This window comes from Parasteatoda tepidariorum, chromosome 5, assembly GCF_982258835.1.
Source record: "Parasteatoda tepidariorum strain Cologne lab strain chromosome 5, Ptep-v5.0, whole genome shotgun sequence".
Classification (NCBI taxonomy): domain Eukaryota; kingdom Metazoa; phylum Arthropoda; class Arachnida; order Araneae; family Theridiidae; genus Parasteatoda; species Parasteatoda tepidariorum.
This window is the reverse complement of record NC_141759.1, coordinates 56539657-56563683: the sequence shown is the minus strand read 5'-3', so window position 1 is coordinate 56563683 and position 24027 is coordinate 56539657. Positions and strand designations below refer to the sequence as shown.

Here is a 24027-nt window from a genome sequence, read left to right as displayed (position 1 = left end):
TTCATAACTTTACGAAACTTATCTTGATTAAATTTTTTATACAGTTAAAATTTAATGATGTACAAATCATTTCCCAGCATATAATCACAAATGATATAAAATGCTCCAAGAAGGTAGAAAATGGTTTAAAAAATTTCTTAATGGTTATACTGTAATTTGCAAAATTTTTGAATATTCTGATAATTTTATCTACTTGATCATGTGATATTTTTTGAGCCATTAAATGAAAATGTAATGATTTTGCTTAAAGACTGCTCTGTAATTTTGAACAGGCCAAATTCATTCTGGAAAACAGTCTTTCGACAGAAGCTGTTGTTGTGGGTAGTATTAAACTTAGAGCAAATAACATGTGTTAGATGGATGGTGTTCTTCCTTTCTGGGTTTTTAAATCGCGGAAATACAAATAGCGATGTGTTATTTTTTAATTGCTTGAATACGAATTGCAATGTGTTATTTTTTAATTGCTTGAATACGAATTGCCATGTGTGAATTTTAAATTGCGTAAATAAAAAACTCGATGCTTGTTTTTCAAATCGCGTGAATACGAATCGTGTGGCTTTTAAATTGCGAAAAGACTACTCACAACACTTGATTTTTAAAATGCATGAATATGAATCGCGATATATGGTTTTTAAAACGCGTGCATATGAATTGCGAGAAAAGTAGCAACGGATGATATTTTAAACGCCAGAACACGAATCGCGATATGTGATTTTAAATCCCGTAAATACGAAAAGCGATGGATTATTTTTAAATCTCGTTAATGTTAATACGAAATGCGATGCGCAATTTTCAGATAGCGTAAATACAAATTACGATGTATGTGTATGACTTTTAAATTACATGTGACAACAAAAAGAATAGGTTCGATGTGTGTTGTTAAACTTGCACGTGTTCATGGGACTAACGAATTATGCCGTGTTTTGAATTATTTTTTTTGCAAAACGGACCGCATTTAATATAAATGTACACATCTCGTTTTTTTTCCCTGGGAAGGTGCTGATTTGGCTAAGATACGTAATTACTTTTTAAGTTACGAAAAAAAATTAAAACTGAATCGAATTTCACGAGTTGTAATATTGTGTGAAAATATCAGGTATATTCTAAATCACAAATAAAAATGCAGCAATAACGGGAAAGAAGAAAAAACATGTTCGAAAAACCTCTTAAAAAATGCGTGTTAAAATCGGTACAACGCAAATGATAAAATCGGCACAAACAGAGCACGTAAAAATTTAAAGTGCGATTCAAAACTCGCTTGCTCTTCTTAAAAAATGCGTGTTAAAATCGGTGCAACGCAAATGTTAAAAAAGGCACAAACAGAGCACGTAAAAAATAATTATTTTAATGCGCAATTCAAAACTCGCTTGCTCCTCTTAAAGAAAGCGTGTTAAAATCGGTACGGTACAACGCAAATGATAAAATCAGCACAAACAGAGCACGTAAAAAATAATTATTTTAATGCGCGATTCAAAACTCGCTTGCTGTCAAACCATAGTATTAAAAATATCAGAATTTTTTTAAATCACGGGGAAAACGTAATAACTACTAAAACATTAAGCTAAATACTTTTATATTTCAGATGAAATTGGAGTAAATAAAGTGCGTCAAAATGTTATGTAATTTAAATGCGGGATTTGAAATTAAAATGTCGCAATAGCGTACAAAAAATATCGGTACTTTTAAAACCTTGTAGAAATGTGTAGCAATAATTTCTAAAATAACGATTGAAAAATAATTTGATTTGCGATAAAATCGTTGCAAATAAGCCATGTCAAAAAATGGCTATCTAAATGAGCGATTCATAATAATATCGTGCTAAAATATCAAAGTTTTAAAAACCGGGCGGAAATGTGCAATGTGTAACTGTTGAAGAAAGGATCTAAAGTCATTTAGATTTTCCATGAAGTTTGCACAAATAAAGCGCTTCATAACTTTCAAAAATTGCTATTTCAGGAACTACTTGAAAATGGGTAGCAATAACTACCGAAAAGTCATTGGATTTACGATGAAATCGGCACATAGGAAAAGCGTCAAAAGTGGTAATTTAAATTCGTAAATCGTAATAATGATGTATTAAAAATATTGGGATTTTTAAAACTATGCTAAATCCGTAGCGTTAACCATCGAAAAACTACATTGATTGAGATTGGGTGCGTCAAAAACTTAAAAGTGTAAATTTAAATTACCGAATTTTTTTATTATTTTCAAAAGTAAATATTAAAAATTTTTTTTTCATTTTGTTCAGATTGCGGCCGCGGGCCGCCCATCGAGGGTTGGTGGGCCGCATTTGGACCGCGGGCCGCAGGTTGAGCACCCCTATTCTAGAGTCATGTTTTACATCCAAAAATATTTACGTTTCTATTCTCAGTATATCTGTAATAGTTGTGTGGCTATGCAATTAATAATTTTTTATCAAACATATTCTGTAAGTCAAATTACTGTGAAACATTTGATTAGCACTAAAAGCAGCATGTGAAAGATTTCCATGGCCTTTTTTTGCCTTATTCTTAATTGAAATAGAATTCTGAATTTCATTCAGAATAAATAAAAAAGGAAAATAATGATTACCATATCTTTGGTAAAAATGTTTTTAGTTGTGATAAATTTATGCTAATTATTTTTTTCATATACTTTACAAAAAAATTAATTGTATTCATTGCCTCACCTATTTCTGATGTCAGAGTTGGGCGTCGATTACAACTGTAATTGATTACAGATAATTACTGCTATATAATCAATGACTTGTAATCACAAGTGCAGGTATTTGCGATTACAAATAATCATAATTTTTGATTACATCAGAGTAGAGAAAAAATGTAATTGATTACATTTTTCAATTACAATAATTGATTACTTATAATCATGATTACAAATTTCCATTACAACTGAAATCCTGATTACATAACCAATTACTGTAATCAAGTACTTGTAATCATAATTACAAGTAATCAAAAAATATGATGACACATAACTATGATTACATGTAATCTGGATTATAATTACAATTGATCTAAATATATGATTACAAGACTATTATATATACTTATAAATGATTATATTTTAAAGTAAATAGTATAATTCTACGTATTGACATACGTATGTATAATTGTACATATTGACATTTGGTGTATGTATGAATGAATGTAACTAAAATGTATATATGTTACCGGCAAAGTATGAAACGCCGGCATTGTATAGAATGCCTGACATTTTTAGGCAAAGTATGAAGTGTGAAAAGTATTACATACTACTTTGCCTAGGCATTGTGTGGAATGCCTAGGCATTCTATACAATGCTGGATGCTATTTAGGCAAAGTATGAAATAATCGTCCAGATGAGGTTATTATGTAAATGATGTGCATGTTACTGTGAATGAGAGAAATTGGTGGTTGTTGACTTTCACCGGTGAATGTTGACAATCACATAGTCGCTTTGGTGAATGTCCGAAATATTTATTACATCCGATTTGATATTAATTTATTCGTGGATATAATTACATTTATTCGATATTTTAATACTTACTGACGATAGATTAGAAGAAACATCAGTGTTTGGAGTATCGGGCAAATGTATACCGCGCTGTGACCCTTGACCTTGAAAAAACATCAGTGTAGGGTATACCAGGAAATGGCACTTCATCTTAAAAAAGCATCAGTGTAGGGTATACCGGGCAATGGCACTTGACTTTAAAAAAACATCAGTGTAGGATGTACCGGGCAGTTGAACTGAACCATAAAAAACATCAGTGTAGGGTATACCGGGCAATGGCACTTAACTAGACCTAGTATATATTTCGGACATTTACCAAAGGTCCAGTCATACTAGTTCTAGTTAAGTGCCATTGCCCGGTATACCCTACACTGATGTTTTTTAAGGTCAAGTGCCTTTGCCCGGTATACCCTACACTGATGTTTTTTTAAGGTCAAGTGCCACTGCTCGGTATACCCTACACTGATGTTTCTTCTACTCTATCGCCTGTAAGTATTAAAATATTGAATAAATGTAAAACTACCGATTTCGGTCATTCACAGTAAGATGTATTTGTCAAAAATAAAAATGTTATTCTGAAAAAATACTGAGAGTGCCATTGAAAAACATTTATTTAAGTTATGCAAAAGAAAATTTAAGCCTTTCTTATTAAGGAAAATAAAATTTTCATATAAAAATATGAAATTTACCTACTTGTTGCCACATGGCAGGCTTGAATGATATTTTGAATTACATATTATTAAATTTTTCTATCTAAATTTCATTAAATTCCTCCATTTCCCTGTAGCACAGTAAAAAAATAATTTTTGTTATTAGTCAAAAGTCGCATGTTCCATGCATGTATCTACAATATTTTTATATCTTATGCATCATCTGCTATTTATAATGTATGAATATTGTCAAAATATGAATTTGCAGTCAAAGTTAAAATGATATTCCACAATGTTACCATTTTTAACTTACGGGTTTTTGCAAAAACTCTTACTTTCTCTTACATAAGTTTAATATTTTTTCTCTGGTGCCTACGCAATTACTTGAAATTTTATGTACGGAAACTAACGTAAATTTTCAAAATCTTCTTATTGTGTTTCTTAGTTACAATAATGCTTACAGGAATACAACTTTTAAGCCGTAGTTTGCTTTCCTCTGTTCTAACTATTTATTTTGAGGCAGCCCGTATATTGTATATAACTTGTGATAATATCCTCATAATTGTAACTGTAAATGGTCAAGACCAGATTTCGTGTATTTAAATTTATTTAATCTAAAACACTGAATAAAATGAAACATGATTTTAGCAAAACCTAAAATACAAACTGCCCAATAATTTACATCACAACAGTTATTTGAAGAATATAATAATTGAAACAAATATATTCTTAAAAAGCCAGCTGATTTTAGATTGAAAAATATGCTATTTCCAAAAAATATCTTTGAGATAAAATTATATGTGTGTTTACTTTCAGAAGTGCATCCTTTTTTCTATTGTAAATTTTAGTAATTTTATATTTTTATGAGACTACTAAAAAGAAAGTTTTTTTTAGAATAAAATGTATCACCGTAACAGTTTTACAAATATTATTCTTAATTAGCAATGACAGTGAGTTAATTGGTAATGCATATTAATTACATCAAATGGGAATCACAGTTAATAAACAGTCGTAACTGCTTTTTGTTGCTATTAAATAGTCATAATTAATGTGCATTCAAAGTAAAATCAAACATATTAGTTTTGATTGTGATTTAACTGTAAAAACAAATTAGTTATAATCAATTAAGTAAATGAAGAAAGTAATTAAAGTAAATGAAGAAAAGTATTAAACTGTGCGAGTTATATAATAAATTTGTAATAATCATATAAAATATTTGAAATCTTTAAGGTCACAAGAAATATATTTCGCAATTTTTGAAAAATGTCTGAATTCTAACTATATTTCTAGTTTTTATCTCTGAGTATTGTCATTTTTTAAAATACACTTATGTTTAAATAATGTAAACATGATAAAATTTTTTTCAATTCTGTATAATTTTTTTTAATGGCACCAAAGTTATAATTGTTGAAAAGCATAATTAACGTTTATGTTAAAACTTCTTATTACTAATGGAGAGAAAAAAATCAATTAACAGAAAATAAAAACCTAACTGATTTTTTTTTCAAATTAAATACATTTTTTATATGAAATAATAACTTTTCCCTAAATATAAATTTTTAAAAGTGAGATTTGAACGTCTTTCGTTTCATGCTAATAATATTCAATTTAATTTACTTTAAGCTAAATCTACGCAATTTTCATTAAAAAAAAAATTAAAAGTAGGTATATAATTCTGTTGATATTTAAAGCAGCAAATCAAATTTAATATTAAAAACAATAAACGTTTATGAAAAACATCTTTGAAATGGAAAAAATATAATAAGTGAACATAAAGATATGTGATTGTCATCTTTTATGTACTTTTGAAAAAAAGACATTAAAAAAAAATCTGGTTATTACTTAGTTATTCTGTACGATAGTTAATAGTTTTTTTCTTATCCAAATAAAAGGGGGGAACTAATTTTTAAAAAATTATGATTTCCAAGAAGTTCAAAAAATAAAATTCTATATTTAGTGAATACTGTTTACAGAATCTTTCATTTTTAACCAAGTTCTATATATATTTTTTTATAAACGCAATATTTTTCATTATAATGAATTTGTGTACAATTAATGTCGTCATTGATTATCCTCTAATTCAGCGTTTCCCGAACTTATGACTTTAGCGTACCCTTTCTAAGTTTTTCGTAACGCTGTGTACCGCTAATAAAAAAATGAATGTATTTTTTACTATAAAAAAATTGCACAAAGGTTAAAAATCACAACTGGCTGTTGACACCACTAATTGTTAACTGCTAACTCTGCAAAAATAAGCCAATAGAAAAATACGTCATCGTAAATTTTCATGGCTAGCTTTGTTTCTAAGTAATTTTTTTTTTAAATTTTCGTTTGTCGCAAGATATGTCGCATAAGAACACGTACCCCCGCTAAATTGTTCCCGTACCCCTGGATGTACGCACACCACACTTTGGGAAACACTGCCCTAATTCTTAAAGAGGTCTCAAAGCAGTGATCATAATAATTAATAAACATAAAAGAATCATTAAAAAGTGGAATATATATCAAATCAACGGACGTCCCCTGCCACCGCTAAAAATCAGTTTCGCAGCCAGTACTGTTGGTAAAGCTTTGCTAAATTTGGCATTTTATCGCTATTTACACCTGGCTGGGGCGTTAAAATTTCGTCGTTAGTGCATGCGCATTTCACGCCTCCTATAACTAAAAGCCTCCACACGGTTTCTTATAAGGTAGTCCGATCAGACCATTATGAAGGGTATCCATTTACCGAACGAGTCATTTAATACGAAATCTAGTTAAAATAAGAAAGTGGTAGCAAATATATGACTAAAAATTTATTTTATTTATGAATATTATTGGTTTGCCTTATTCACTTGTCAACCACTACAGATTCAATTCTCAAATATATAAGATAAATTTCTCTCAATTACTTTTATAAACATGTAAATTCAATAAGTTATTAGACATTGATTTCATAGATGACAATAAAAATTTCAGCCCGATAACCGCTTTTTTCTTAAGCGACTGTGTTCTCTCTAAGCATTTCGGATAATCATGACTATCCCCACTGCCCTAGACAAACTGTGTTCTCTGCACCAATGAAGCCCGGTTATACCGGTGGGAGGCGAGAGAGTGCACAGGGAGTCTTCCCCCTTTTGTAAATTTGTAAATAGTGTAAATATTCTTTCTTTATCTTTATCTTCAATTTGTTCCCTTTATTATGTATCAACTTGCGACTTATTTTTATGTATGACTCAGACTTGATTTTATCAATTATTGTTCATTCTGAGATTTAACTTAATGTTAACGCAGCACCTCCCTTCCCTTCCACCACATATTATCCAATTTAGATGAAAGAGCAGATATCCATACATGGATAGGTACTCTGAAAAAAGTTGATTAGTTAGTTAGTTAGTACTTTTATAAAACCGCACCGAGAAAATCAAAGGACACCCGGTTAGCGTCGAACTTTTTCACGGCGGCCGTCGGCCGATCCAATGCTTCCGTTGCCAGGCCTTCGGGCATACCCAGCAATCCTGCTCTGACCCACCCAAGTGCATGAAGTGTGCCGGAGGGCACTACTCCTTTCAGTGCAGGAAAAGCAAGGACACTCCCGCAACTTGTTGCAACTGCAGTCAAGCCCACACATCCAATTTCTCAGGGTGCGAGGCCCGCCCCTGGAGAAAAAGCTACACAAGAAAAAAGACCCCAGCCACAACTGCCCACCGACTTGTTTCTTTAATAAAGGAACTACAAGACCTGATGAAAGATGAGGAAGCGATGAGCCTCCTTCGGACAATTCTACCCAACTCCCAATAATCTACATCTCGATGAAGAAGCAGATAGCCCATCCTAGGGCTAGGTACTTCGAAAAATCTGAATAGTTAGTTAGTACTTTTATAAAAGGTTTTGGGCTCATGCGCACAACTGGTTCACTTTTTAAGCAGTCTGCGCGGACTACTTTCTTGATGTAGGAGGTGATGTGCGGGCTGGGAGACACGAACAACATGAACAACAAAATTCATTTTGAAGCTTATCTTAGGAGAGACTATCGATGTACAGAATACAAAAGAAAAAAAAAATAAATAAACGGATCACTCTGAGTAACGTTTGATCCAATGATCGGATCTCTTATTCTAAGACCCAATGGTTTGAAAATGTAAACTCAAATATGCTAATTATAAAGTGCAGAGGATATTTTAAGTTGCGAAATCAGACACCAAACCGTACTTTCTCTGAATATACATATTTTTTTTACCACGCATACGTCCAGAGGAAGGCATTGGCTCACATTGGGCTGTCTGGCCAACTATGATGATGATGACGAATTTCTGTATCGCAAAGTATAAGGGGCTGCCACAATCTGGGAAATATGGTCAATAATTTGATCAAGAGAGCTATTCAAAGTTTGAACCCTTTAACGTTAAATTTATTTTGCCGTATCTCGAGAACTTTTTTATCGAATCGGAAAATTTTAGCACACGATTGTAACATTTATTTTCCTAAAGATAAAGTAACTTTTAGTAAATATTTAAGTAAAAATAGTCGAAAAAAATTCGAATTATAAGGTAAAAGAATTTTTATATCATTTTAAAGAATGTAATTTCACATGTCAAAATACAAAATTTGAGCGAAATCTCTTGAATAGTTCTTGAGAAATGGAATTTTGAGGAAGTCGTATATTTAAAACTCGATCAGACGTAAAAACTTACTTTTTCTGGATAAACATATATTTCTTTTTACATATTTAGATTCTTCGCCTTCAAAATATAACTATAACAGTTTAGTCAGGAGAGCGGTTGAAAATGTGGTCCCCTTAATATTAATTTCACTATTGTGAATTAACGACAATATTATTGTGACTGACTTTACTATTGTGACCATAATGCCCAGGTTGTGGCTGTCCCTTATACTTTGGTGGTCAGAAAATTCTGAACTAGTCGGAAAAAAAAGTATGTTTATTCAAAGAAAGTACGTTTATGATGATTAGTTAAATAAAGGGTGGGAAGAAACAGTTTAGGGTAAATAATGTCTTAAAATTTTAGGCTCATATCTTGTTAGAATTTATAAAGTACAGAAAACTTTTATGAATGTTAAAATTACGCGTAAATTTAAACAAATCACAATAAAACTTCCTAGAATATTAAGCCTGTTCACGCATCGCCTCGTAAGCATAACATAAGCGGAGGGATACACCGGAAGTTTTCTAAATTTCTTCCGGTTTTAGGAAGCTTGTTATTGCAGAGATGCCAACTGCTCCGAATTCGACAAAATATTTTAAAAAACGGTAGAGAACTAAATTCTAAAATTAGCAGATTTTCGGTTAATTTTTCGAATTTGTTAAAAGCGGTCAACACAGCTTAACTGTGACAAAGTGGAGTATCACATAAGCTTTTGAATCATTTAGAACAAATGTTAGCAACTGGCGGCCTGCGGGGCACATACGGCCAGAGAAGCCTTTTTTTGCGGCCCGCGAACTAAAATATATTTGTTGTCATTTTTTGCGAACAATTTTCATAAAAAATCTGCATAGATTTTAAATACTTTTAAGTTTTATATCTTCACAATTTGATATCTGTTGTACATTAATTGCTTAATACATAGGTGAACATTAAAGTTAGTGTAGGCAGAATTTTTTAATATACAATTAAATATTTTTAAAAATCTACTTCGTATTTTAATTTGTAATTCAATACATACTTTTGTTTCGTGCAACTTGATAAAAATCTGACAGTAATATTTATTGTTCCTTCAAGCATAAAAGAGTCCTATTTAAAATTTTGGTAAAATTGCGGCCCGCCATTTGACTGGTGTTGTTAATTGCGGCCTCATGCAAGTTGGAAAGCCCTGATTTAGAAGTATTGGTGATTAAAAATCCCATCAAATATTAAAAGACTACCATTCGAAAATATTTTTCTGGCGAAGTAGTCCATTTATACTACCGTGATCACGTTGAAACTTCAGATAATTTTTATTCGTTATTTCATTCTTTATTCCAGGTAATTTTTATTTGTTACTCATTTGTTTATTTTTTAATAAGGAAACTATTTGCTGGAAGAGGGGTCGTAATTTTGTAAGATTCTATCGTTTTAGGCATAAAGGCAAGAAAATAAAAACTTAGAAGTTGTAGATTGAAAATGAGGATTACAACAATAAGTTTTCTTAACTATAGCCACATACCAATCAATAAATAAATTAAAACTAAAAAAAGTCTAATTTTATTGTTTATGTGTTATCTCATTCAATCACTACATTACCAGCAATAGAATATCTCTATCACACTATTAATCCAAAAGAAAAATGTGGCTCTACTAATGGTAAGGGTGCGTTCTGTGCACTTAACGTCATACAAGTTTCAGACTGAATGCCTTTTGTGGGAGTTTAGTCTTAGTGAAAATGTTAGAGTAAATACTTTATGTAATAGTTATAACACAAATTAGAAAATAATTAGGAATTAATCTGTTAAACAATATTGTTCACTCAACATTGAAGTTTGAAAATTTAGATATGCTGAAACTATCTCTTGAAGGCAAAATATAAAAAATAAGATAAAAATGCAAAAAAAGGGCAGCATTGAAAAAAGGTAAATAAAATAAAATAGAAGATAAAAATACTAAAAATTTTCATTTATTCTTTTTTTTTCTGTAATCTTTTTTACCATGCTTTTATTTTTATTTCTTTCCTTGGTTTCTTCGCTTTTTTCATGCTCGATATACTTGCAATGCAACTTACAAAACTTAATAAGTGCTTTATTTTTCGTTGACAGAACCCCACAGAAATCTAATGGTGGAAACTTGATTTCGAATAAATTGCCTGAAATTTAAACATGTGTCCGTTAACTCCATGCTGAATGAAAGTTTTCACTTAAAATCGTATTGGAGGATGGATTTTGAACCATTACCTGAAAAAGTGGGCGTAACTTTCTACATCTGATGGAATTTAATTAGAAAAAGTAACCAAAATTCTTCTTTTACAGTAAATTATAACGTACCACTACGTTCTAAACTTAAAATTCATTACAATTAACTGATTTCTCTCACAGTTTGTCATCTAGTAGGTTCATTTCTTGACCTGCAGAGATAAATGATGAAATCGGGTGATGATTCTCTGATGTGAATTAAAACGCTCGGTGTCATATGGTACGCAACGACCATGTGGCATTTTTTTCTGATTATCTCATAGATGACCAACATGTTGAAAAAAAATCTAATTTAATCTAAAGTAAAGGGGTATTACAGATTCTTGACACAGAGAATTGCATCTCGTCCTAAATACGAAGTACTCTTTACACGTCTCACAAGTTTGGTTCTTGTTTATACAAGCATATTTCTTTCGTTAAAAAAATGCGTGCAAGTTACACAACACATATAAATTCTGCTTAAAATGAATACATTTAGCAGTGCAAGACTAGTCAGATAAAAAGAAAGTAAAATGCTGCTTTTAGGAGAACTCCAGTCATCAGTCTTGCTTCGTGGCGGGTACTATAGTTACGAAAGATAGACACTTCGAATAGGGGTGTGGGGTGAATAGTTTTCTTGGCATAGGTCAGCGTGAGTAAATCAATGGACGCCTTCATTCCTCCATTGCATAAATGAGGATTGTGGGACCATATAACAAATCACAATTAAACAAATGGCAAGATTTTTTTTAACAGTTTCAACACCTTTGTGATCGGTGACTTCAATTCCGAATATCTTACTCGGGGTTGTAACAGATCTGATGCTAACAGTATAAATCTCAAAAGAAAAAAAAAAGGAAGGAGCTCCTTCTGGTTGTGGTAGCCTTTGTGTACCAAAGTTGTGACCCCCCCCCCGATTCCTTGGAGCCCAACAGGAACAACATACGACCTAAATTGTTGGATTTTGTCGTAATATACACAAATAAATCGAATGCTGTAAGTTTAATAAACGAGCTCTCTTCATACCTCCGCGCTGTTCACATTTCAATAGGAGTTACTGTATCTTGCGACCCTAAAATGATAAAATCAAATAAAACTGAACTCCTCATTAAATTATCCTAACAACTAACAGCATTTCATGGCATGAACCCAATATCCTTAAGAGCATATATGATGAAATAGAGAATTTTCAACAAAACAATTTGACATTACTATACAAAAGGAACATAGAGAACATTTTAAGATCATAACAAAGGGAACATTTTATGATCACTTTTAGAAATAAGGTAACTTCTCAAGCATAGAAACTGGTGCAGGCAGAAGAACCACAAGACCTTTGATCCAGAGTTTAAAAAAGAGATGCAAAAACTTGACCAGATACATAAACAGTATAGGAAATTCAAACGAAAGCCGTGGAAGCGAAAATTTGAGTATCTTACTACTTTGGACCATTTAGAAAATAGCTAAACTTTTCCGATAAGTACCACAAAAAAAGAATTCATTAAAGTTTAAATTTGACTATCACTAGAAAATATCGTTTGCAAAAATCGCAAAAGCTGGTATAGATACAACTGGTAGGCAACTTTTTCTAATCGTATTAAAATTTATGCTTTAATGCATCAGTATGGTGAATTTATTTTAACCCTTTATAGGGCCATTTATTTCTAGTAAAGGTAAATTAAAGTGTTTTTGGAATTGAAATAGTTTTTGCGAATAGTAATTGATATAAGAAAGAAAAAACTCATTTGTTTATAAAAATGCCATTTTTTTGGAGGTAAATATATTTAACACAACCCATTAGGAACTTTTTGACTTTTATTTTTCTTTATTTATGAAATAAATTTTGTAAATGCTACAAACTTCAAAAGGAATTATGTTCTTTATAACTTTAATACGTTTTTGTAAACTAACAAATGGCTACCAATCTTATTCAAACGCACTTCAAGAAATCTGAAGTTATTAACAAATGGAAACCTAAATTAAAAGTGGTGGGAAGTACACTTTCTACGGCCTTCGAAAAGGTTAAAGTTATTTTGTTCATCAGTACACACAAATATTTCAAAAATTCACATTAAATACACCTTTGCTTGAGTGTATTAGTTAGATGGTGATATTAATTGAAATTCATAATAAATTGTCTTTATATTTAGTTTTCATTTCTCTACCAGTTTATGAAATCTTGTGCTGAAAATGCGAGTAATTAGCATCACTGTTATTGATGTACAAAAAAATAGTGGAGGAAGTAAATAAGGGTATCTGGAAATGATTGGTATATGACGCCTGTAATCCGAGTTGACTGCTGTACAGTAAAGATATCGTGTAGCTTATAACACTCACCAATGAACGCTGAAATGTTTGCTTGGTACAGATTAGGTGCCACTGCTGTTTACATTGGCATATGCTAAAATGAAACTCATTTAAAAGTAGGCGTTACTACTCGTCTTATTATCAATTGGGTATGGATTAACTGTATAAAGTAACGCCTACTTAGTTCTCCAGAAACAAGAAACAGACTAAACACTCCCCGAGGAGATTTGAGATGAAACCCAAGAGATCGCAAATGTCTAAAATTTGTAATTAAAGCATTAGGTATTCATCCTCAAATAGATAAAGCAAAGCAAAGCAAGTTCATCCTCACACAAAAGAAATGATTACTTTTTGAAGTTATACTTCTTGCGTTAAGTGTTTAACGCTACATTTTTATTGGCCGGGAAATCACGTGGTAGGATCCAGTTTTCCCTCATTCATTTCCATATTGCTTTGGTTCTCACTAGCATGAAAGTCATAAAAGTATTGTTTTTCTATAAATATTTTTTTAGTTTGTTTTGATACACATATAATTTAATAGGGTAGTATTTTTAATTTTCAAACTTAGTGGATAACAATTGTAAAAAATGAGTGAAAACAATCCCACGGACAATGCGACGGATTTAAGGTTATGTCAAGGTACGTCTCTATCATGTTGTCAATATCAATTGATTGTTAGGTTTTCTCTTTTCTATTTCCCATTTATATTTCACCAAATGCAGCCATGAGGGATATTAAATAATTTATTGCAAAATCTTTATTGCCACTATCCACTGCAGGTTCACAAGCTCTGGTAGATGTTACTGTTGAAGAAATTGATTATTGTCAGCGGCCTGCGATCCTTGCGATTTTAATGCGAATTTCTCGTTACCTGAAGCTGAAACATTATTAACCTTCCTTAAAGACAAATTTGGAATGGAAATGATAAATGGTAGGAATGATCCAACAACTAAAGGAGGAACTACCATTGATGCAGTTTTTGCAAGAAATATTGAAAAAATAGAACTCAAACATTTCGTATCTTACTTTAGTTATCATTATCCCATTGTAAATGTTATAGATTTGGATATTTTTCCACTCGAAAATGATAATTTAAAGATGCGATCAATTGTTAATTGTAAGCATTGTTAATAAAGTTTGTCTTAAACAAACAATATGATTTCACTAAAAATCAATTTCTACCCCTTCCTATTTTCATTACCACATTACGAAGTTTCACTTCTTCCGCGCGGAGGGACTCCACGCACTATTTTTTTTACACACATCACCTCTAAATCGAATTTTTTATCAGAACAATTTTTATCAAAAAGAATATTTTTTTGAATAATGAAATTTTTCAAAGTGAATCTTTATTTAAAGTTTTTTTTAAAAATTAGTTTTTAAAAAAGCATATTCTATATATCAAAAATTAAAAACAAATTTAAGTTGAATCATACTTTATTTCAAACTTAGAACATCTCTGCAGTGCTAATACTTAATAATCCCACCGGGAGTCTCAACAATAATCAAAATTTTGAGTAAGTTATATAATAACATATTTATAATTAAGGCAATATCAAATTACTTAAGCGTCAAAAAGTTAAATACTTTCAAAAAGTTTCTCAGAATAAAAAAATTTACAAATAATAAGCAAACGTTTGTCTGAAAATATGAATCAAAATTCAATTGATCGTGTCGGCGAAATGATAGCGTCAGTAAAAAGAATTTGTGCTATATGAACGTAGCCCCCGACTCACATCGACCCCAGTGCTTACGTAAAATATCCTCAGTGGTAGACGGATCATTAGGCTAGAATCCCTTTGCCAAAAGGGAAGTGGAGAGAGGTTTTCCCCTCCATGTAATGCATGAGTTGGCTCCATCAAAAAGTCCCCAATGAAGGCTAGTTTATTCCAATACTTAATCAAGAAGTTTCGTTGTCTTCTAATTTGGGTTCAAAATTACAAGGCTATGGAAATGAACATTGATGGTTAAACTCAAAATAGGATAAAAATATAAAATAAAATATATAAAAATATAACATAAAATATATAAATAATATAAAAGGAAATAAAATGTTTAAATAACATAAAATAAAATAAATGATTTGTAATAAATAATAAATAACTTACTTTAAATAACTCACAATCTAATACTACAAAAGTTTAGTATTCAAAAATTAATTTTTCCTAAATATAAATTATCTCTTTTGATACGTCTTATAATCCTCTTGATAATCCGGTTCCTCCCTGGTAATGATAAAAAAAAAATGGATTCAAGTAATGATCAAATGCATACCTGCAAACTTTTACACATTTGGCGTAAAATTTTATTTTCATATTTAAAGTGGTTGTAAATATATATAAAATTTTTTTCTTTTATAAATTTAATTTTTAAATGATTTTGATCACCACTATTCTTAAAAAAATTAAGCAAATATATGAATATACGTTACCATCATGGTCACAGGAAATCTCAACTGGCTGACCATCATGGTCACAGGAAATCTCAACTGGCTGTGATCACTATTTTTCTCTTATTTCAGATTCTCCACATCTGAGATTCTGAGCCAACATTATCGAAATCTGAATAGCGATGAATCAGTTAAAGCCGCTTCGCGGTTGAGGACCGAGATTTTTTGGAATTCCTATCATGGTTATAAGATAGACTATTTCAAATATGACGTATTTATTTGCTTAAAATTGAAATTTTATTTTAATACCACAGGGAAAAATCATATTGGAAGGGATAATCGAATCGTATACCGAACAAATGATAGCTAGTTCAAAAACTGATTAAAAAAAATGAGTGCGACTGTTGATCAAATGAAAGTGGATTCGAATGCCGATAAAAAGATGGGTCCAAATATATTCAAGAAAACTAGTTCAAATTGATGTAGACTAGAGTATAGTTCAATTAATCGTAGGTTGCATTGCTGAACAAATGATAGTTGGTTCGAATACTAATACCGATTAAAAAAAACAGTGGGTTCAAGCAACGCCTCGTATAACTGAAAGCCTCCACGCGGTTTTTTATAGGTAGTCCGATCAGACCACTCTGGACGGATATCCACTTTCCGAACGAGTCACTTAATACAAAATCTAGTTAAAATAAGAAAGTGGTAGCAAATATATGACGAAAATTTTGTTTTATTTATGAATATTATTGGTTTGCCTTATTCACTTGTCAACCACTACAGATTCAATTCTCAAATATATAAGATGAATTTCTCTCAATTTCTTTTATAAAAGGTTTTGGGTTCATGCGCACAACTGGTTCACTTTTTAAATAGTCTGCGCTGACTACTTATGAAAGACCGTGTGGAGGCTTTTTGATGTAGGAGGTGATGGTTCAAGCCAGAGACATATTATAGAAAATAAACCACTCCAGCCGATATAGCTAGAAAAAAAAATTAAACTTTTAATTTACTTATTTTAATATTTTCGCTCATTTAATAGCGCACATGCAATCATTTCCACTAAAAAAATTTAAAGCAAAATCAACAAAAAAAAAAAATGTGAACTCCTTATTACGAATGCTTTTTCTTTCTGGATTGACTCCGTTAAACGTCACAACATTTCAAATCATGGGTTGCAAAAACTGTCTCAATCGATGTTTGTCATCGGATTGATTTTCAAACCCTGCCTATGTACGGGCTTCAAAACGTCACAAAATAGTTTTCCTTCTTCAGCTTTCATATTTATATTAAAATCACCGTCAATCCAAAAATTATACGTTTATAATAAAAAGAATATAAAAATACTTTAAATTATTATGATGTAAATACATTAAAAATGCCTGCTGGCGAAAATAAAAGAAAAACAGCAGCGGTTTTCATAGCAACGCGTGTAATGACGACGCATGCGCACTGTTTACTATTACTCTTGAACACAGTTGAAAAGTGTGTGATCGCCATAAAATCCAAACCAACACCCATTTTGCCAATGGGTAAAAAGTGTTGCGCCATTGCTATACATCTGGGCTTTACCGCCTTCTACTTCTTGCGCTACAACAGTATTTGCGACAGTTTCCCATTAATATCATATAGTTGTTGTTCATTTTCGTCGCACTAGAGCTGCACAATGGGCTATTGGCGACGGTCTGGGAAACATCACTGAGGATGATCCGATGACATGCCATCACAATTTTGATCCTTTTGATGGCACCCCCACTTCGGTAGCCCGACGACCTGCACGCGAAGTCGAGCACTTTACGGTAGAACAGTTTAATGAGGACCAATACCGCACACCCTCGGTCCCTATGCAGGCTGATCCAAGCGGTCACCCGACCGCACACTGACCGTAGCCAGTGATGCTTGACTTCGGTGATCTGCTGGGAACCGTGTCTTAACGATCAGTCCACTGCGGGACTCATATCACATAGAGTTGAAGACTTGTAATTTTTTCGCCTGAAATTTCTTCATTTCAGTGGGTTCGAGTACTGATCAAATGATAGCGGGTTCAAGGCACCGATAAAAAAAAATGGTAGGTTTGAGAACCATAAAAAAAAAAAAAAAAAAGAATGGAGTCGAGTATCGGTGAAAAGAGAGTGGGTTCGATACTCAACCCCAATATCGATAAGCTAATAAAATATCGATAAAAAATGGATTCGAATACTGATCAATAGATAGTGGATTCCAGTATCAAAAAAAAAAAAAAAATGAAATTCGGTTCAAAAACCAATCGAAAGATTGTCGGTCTAAGTATTGATAAAAATAGGGTGTTTTCGAAAACCGAATCCAAAGTAGTAGGTTCGTATGGAGGAAATGATTGTGGGTTCGGTAACGGGAAAAAAGATTGAGGGCTTGTGTACCAATAAAAACAATAGAGGATTCGAGTACCGATAAAAAGATAGTGAGCTCGAGTGGAGAGATTGATATAAAAGGAGACTGCATCCGTACTTGATCAAATTATAGTGGGTTCCAGTTCTGATCAAAAGAGAGTGAGTTCGAGTACCGATCAAAATAGCGATTCCGATTTTAATCAGAAGATAATGGGTTTGAGTACTGTCAAAATGTGAGTGGTATTCAAATTCTGATTAAAAAAAGATAGTGAATTTAAGTTTTAAACAAAATGGAATTAGTTCGAAAATTGATAAAATAGTTGTGTTTTCCATTACCTATAAAAAATAAGTAGCTTCGAGTAATAAGCAAAAATAAAAGTTCGAATACCGATCAAATGAGTGGATTCAAGTATTGAAAAAAATCATAGTGCATTTAAAAAAAGTATTCAAATGCTAGTGGGCTCAAATATTGGTCAAAAGATAGTGGGTTCGATTAATAATTCAATGATGGTAAGCTCGAAAACTAAAGGAATGATAGCGGGTGCGAAGAAAGATTTAAAAAAAAAAGATAGTGTTGTTTTTAATGGCACTTGGACACTCATAGTTTGCCAGCCATTGGCATTTTTGCGAATTAAACCAGAAAAGTACGTCTTGACAAGAGAGCACCAGAAAGGTTAAAGTACTTCTTGGCTCAGAACTCCATGGATGGATTTCATCACTACTCATTCGTGAGGCCACTTTCTTTATTTTTAGACATATATCTAAAAGGGAAGGAAAGTTTCTCTAAATTCCTGTACCCATGGTACAACTAAGCGACAGACCACAGAACATTTCATTCTACAGATTTTAGTCCCGTAGTTGACTGATCGTTAAGACACGGTTCCCGCCAGATCACCGAAGTCAAGCATCACTGGCTGCGATCAGTAAGCGGGTGGGTGACCACTTTGATAAACCTGTGTAGGGACCGAGGTTATGCGGCATAGGTCCTCGTTAAACTGTTCTACCGTAAAGTGCTCGACTTCAATTGCAGGTCGTCGGGCTACCAAAGCAGGGGAGCCATCCCCTCTGCAGAGGATCAAAATTGTGATGATGTGTCTTCGGATCATCCTCAGATATGTTTTCCAGACCGTCGCCAATAGCCCATTGTGCAGCTCTTGTGCGACGTAAATGAACTACAACAACAACAACAATCTACAGATTTTACGAGCATGTATACCTCATGTATTTAGAGGGTCTTAGGGGAGTCGAGGATTGAACCTCGGCCCATCTGAACCTGAGTCCGATTTTTCTAACCACTGGGTTTCCATGGCACTTAAAAAACAGCGGGTTCGAGTTTTAAACAAAGTAGAATTGTTTGGAAGTTGATAAACTGTAAGTGGTTTTAAGCACTGAGAAAAAGATAGTAGATTCAAGTACTAATCAAGTGATAGAAGGTTTGAGTGCCATAAAAATAGTTTTATTATTGATCAAATGACATTGGCTTTGAGTACCGATAAAAAGAGAGTGGCTCCGAGTACCGACATAAAGATTGTGGGTTCGAGTTTTAAACAGAAGAGAGTGGGTTCAAAAATTTATCAAATGTTAGTGAGTTAAAATACGGAATAAAAAATAGTAGATTTGATTGATAAAAAGAGAATATATTCGAGAACTAACTAAATGATTATTTGTTGATTGTTGACTAAATAATAGTCAGTGGCCTCGAACCGTTAAAATTGAGTCCTCCTACGTAAAATACCGATTATTGGATCAAGAGTCATTCTAGATTATTATTATTATTCAAAGCTCATCCCCGTCCCGCCCCCTAGCGGGGGCATCCGGGGTGAAAATTTATTGATCAACAAAAGGATGCAATACAATTTCCATTTCGAAAACAAAAGAAGATGAGAATTTACAATGATAAACATGAATAATAAAACAAAATAAATGAATAATAAATAAATATAATAATATTTAATGCTTATCCTAAATTTTAGTTGACATCCTATAATTTTAGTTGACAATGACTTGTATGCCTTAGATTTGAATAGAGACGAATTTGATATAGCATTACATGATTTCTTAAGTATCTTTGAATATTACTAACAACAGCAATCTGAAAAAGAATACAGTATATAACATTGGATCCAAGAGGGTAAACAGGTAAGTGAAAGATTGTAAACATTAAAAACATTGGATCAAAAGGTAAATTAGACAAGCAAAAGCAATTTAAACGTAATAAAACATTGAAAACATAGAAATTGAACCAACAGGCTTCCAGAATATAAAATATAAAATATCATTGAACCAAAAGGGTTCCAAAGTTAAAAACAAATAAATAGCAATGAAGTGAAATGAGTAGAATTAAAAGAAAGCATTAAGAGCAATTAGCTGTTTGTGGCAGGGCAGGTGGTCGCTATGCAACCCCGAGAGATGTTAATTAGGTGCAAAGATCTAAATTTGATTCATATGAAGAGGGTCCATGAGATCGTCTGGAGTCATTATATCTACCAGGGTACGTTTAATAATCTCAGTGATAGCATATTTTTGTGCTTTAGATCGGAACCAAAGAGTCAAGTCGTTCATATTACGAAAGAGATTTCCTCGGAGTGTCCGGAATTTGTCACATTCGGCGATTAGGTGTTTAAGAGATTGATATTTTCCACAGTATTTACAGCTGGCTGTAGCTTGGAATAGCCTAGCTTGATGCTCGCCGAAAACTCCGTGACCCGTGAGAAATTGATTAAGAAAGAAATCGCTGGAGAGTCTATTCTCCTTGACCATTGGGTAGAAGATATAGGTATGTCTCCCATTTGTTGTGGTTGACCACCTGTCCTGCCAAATTGCGTTGCTTACCTGCCTCAGTCTGTAATTGATTTGTGGTTTTGAAAGAGGATAATAGTGATCAACCCTGCCAAGAAGAGTGCCTTGTTTGGCAAGTGCATCAGCTTCCTCGTTGCCAATGTCCCCAGAATGTGCCTTTACCCAGTTGAGACAGCATGTTTTATATTTGACCATGTTCTTAATTTCTTCCACAAGTGGGTCATTCGGATTTGGGTTTTCTAGCGACTGCAGCGAGGATTTAGAATCAGAGAATAAATTAAATGCATTAATATTTTCAGCGTTTGCCCATGTGATTGCAAGTTTGATGGCAGTGAGTTCGGCGGGGTATACACTTGCATCGTTATTAAGTCTAGCACAGTGTTGATAAATGGTGTTGTTATTAAGCTTCACCAGGAAACCACAGCCCACTCTATCCTCGGTCAACCCTGTATCCGAATTTGTTATTTGTCTTCTACTGCCGTCTGTATAGATTTCATACCCCACACCCCTCGGTGAGCTGTAGCCTCTTTCTATCATCTAGATTATTATTATTATTATAAATATTTTTTTGCATACTGTGCGTTTAAAAAATGTTAAAGCTTGGAAAAAAACCGCTATCAAAATCTTGCTACTCACTATTGAGCAAAGAGAAACTGAAAGTATAAAAGCCTGTTTGATACCGAAGGAAACAGAAAGTATTTAATGTACAGTCCGCAAAAAAAAAAGATATCACCCTGAATAACTTTTGTTCTAATGATCGGATTTTCACGAACTAAGTGAAAATCTTAATGGCTCCGGGGGGTGACCTCAAATATGCTAATTAATTAGTGCTAACTATTAATTAAGTTACGAAATCAGACACAAAAACGTACTTTCTCTGAATAAACATGTACTTTTTTTTTTGCATATTTGGATTTCTTATCTTCAAAATATAGGGGGTAGCCGCAATCTGGGAAATGTGGTCTCCATAGTTTGGTCAGGAGAGCGATTCAAAGTTTGAACCCTTTAATGTTAATTTCGATTTTTGCGTTTTCAGTCATATTTTAAAAACTAATGAAGCAATTCAAAAAAAATTTCACCCACTCATAAAACTCATTTACCCAAAGATAATTTCATGAAAAAAATAATTTTTAATAATTATTTATTATTTTTTATTATTTAATTAAAGTGAGGATGAAAAAATTTTGAATTATAAGGTAGGGATTTTTCTATACCATTTTAACCTACATATTTTTCAATTGAAAAATCTAAAGTTTCTACTGTTTTTATTTATTAGCAGATGAGAAAAATTAAAATTAATTATTTAAGAAAAATAATTTGGCGACAATGAAGAAATGATTTAATGGGGCGATTAATATTAAAATGTGATAAACTTACGAGGAACTTGACTTAGCGCGAGTGGCGTAAAATTTCATTCATATTTTTTTCGCTAATAATCGTTTGCTAATCTTTTTATTTTTATTTCTTTAAAACTATAAAATACGATTTTTTTTTTCAGTCGTCTAAAATTCTATTTGAAATTTAGTAAAGAAATTTGAATAAAACATTTTAATCAACGAATGTCGAGTTTTATAAAAGCATGCTTGTGATAGAATATGATTATACACCAGATTTTGCTTATTTAATGTGATTATTTTTTATTTTTTAGTTTTTTTCCCAATAACTGATACAATTTCTATAATATACATAAAAATATTTATCAATTTCTTGAATATATTTTTTATAAATAATAATAAAAATACGTAGTTAACATTTTTAAGCATCTCTCACATCATTGCAAATTTCTCAACATCTTATATGTCGCCTTAATCTTAAAAGTAATTTTTTAATCACCTATCGGGAAGCGTTTCGCAAAACTATTTTACCAACTATTTAATTAAATTTTAACATTTTTAAAAATCTTATTCTTTACCCTATTGCGTTTATTATTTCATCATTAATATACTAAGAAATTTTTAACGTCGTGGATTGATTCGAGGAACATTCCAGTGACTTTCAAGTCATATCTTGGCCCCCAAATTCACCTGACCTTAATCCAATAGAGCATTTGTGGTCCTACTTGGAAAACCAAATTCATACTGCCACGCTACCCCCTCGCAATGTGAGGGAATCGCAGGACCAGTTGGTGAGCGATTGGTACCAGATACCTCAGACTCTATCAGCACCTTGTGGAATCAATGCCACGGCGGATGCTAGCAGTTTTGAGGGCTAAAGGTCGTCCTACGTGTTATTAGCAGGGTGGCTATAATGTAATGTCTCTTCGGTGTATATTTCACACATTTCCTAGGCATTCTATAGAATGCCAAATGAGAAACCGGCAAAGTATAAAATGCATTCGTCAAAATGTCATTCAAAAATGACAATTAGGTTATTTTCTTATTTTTTATATAAAAATTTTGTTTCCCTTAATAAGACAGGCATAAATTATGTCTTGCACAACTTTTCACTTTTCTTTACACATTTTGAATAAATGTTTTTCAATGGAACTCTCAGTTTTCTTTTTTCAGAATGACATTTTTATTTTTGAGAAATGCATGTTACTGTGAATGACCGAAATCTGGAGAGTGTCGACTTTCACCGGTGAATGTCAACAATCACACAGTCGCTTTGGTGATTGTCTGAAATATTTTTTACATCCGATTTGATATTAATTTATTCGCTGATATAATTACATTTAATCAATATTTTAACACTCACTGACGATAGATTAGAAGAAACATCAGTGTAGGGTAAACCGGACAAATGCATACCGGGCAATGGCACTTGACCTTAAAAAAACTTCAGTGAAGGGTATACCGGGCAAATGTATACTGGGCAGTGACACTTGTCTTTAAAAAAACATCATTGTAGGGTATACCGGTCAAATGTATACCAGGCAGTGGCACTTGACCTTAAAAAAACATCAGTGTAGGATATACCGGGCAAATGTATTACCGGGTTGTTGCACTTAACTAGACTCAGTATATATTTCGGACATTTACCAAAGGTCTAGTCATACTAGTTCTAGTTAATTGCTACTGCCCGGTATACATTTGCCTGGTATACCAGACACTGATGTTTTTTTAAGGTCAAGTGTCACTGCCTGGTATACATTTGCCCGGTATACCAGTCCGATGCTTTTTTAAGGTCAAGTGCCACTGTACGGTATACCCTACACTGAAG

General features: G+C 32.5%; 1 protein-coding gene across 1 annotated transcript; it reads right to left on the bottom strand.

Annotated features, from left to right (window-relative positions):
• Positions 1 to 20496: 20496 nt before the first annotated feature.
• Positions 20497 to 21402, bottom strand: LOC147809362 (uncharacterized). The gene has a single exon (XM_087162790.1). It carries the CDS (start codon positions 21400 to 21402, stop codon positions 20497 to 20499), a length of 906 nt encoding a protein of 301 aa, XP_087018916.1.
• Positions 21403 to 24027: the final 2625 nt, after the last annotated feature.

What these genes read in the sequence shown, in the direction of transcription:
- LOC147809362 (XM_087162790.1), bottom strand. Translation starts at nt 21,402, where the DNA reads ATGATAGAAAGAGGCTACAGCTCACCGAGGGGTGTGGGGTATGAAATC.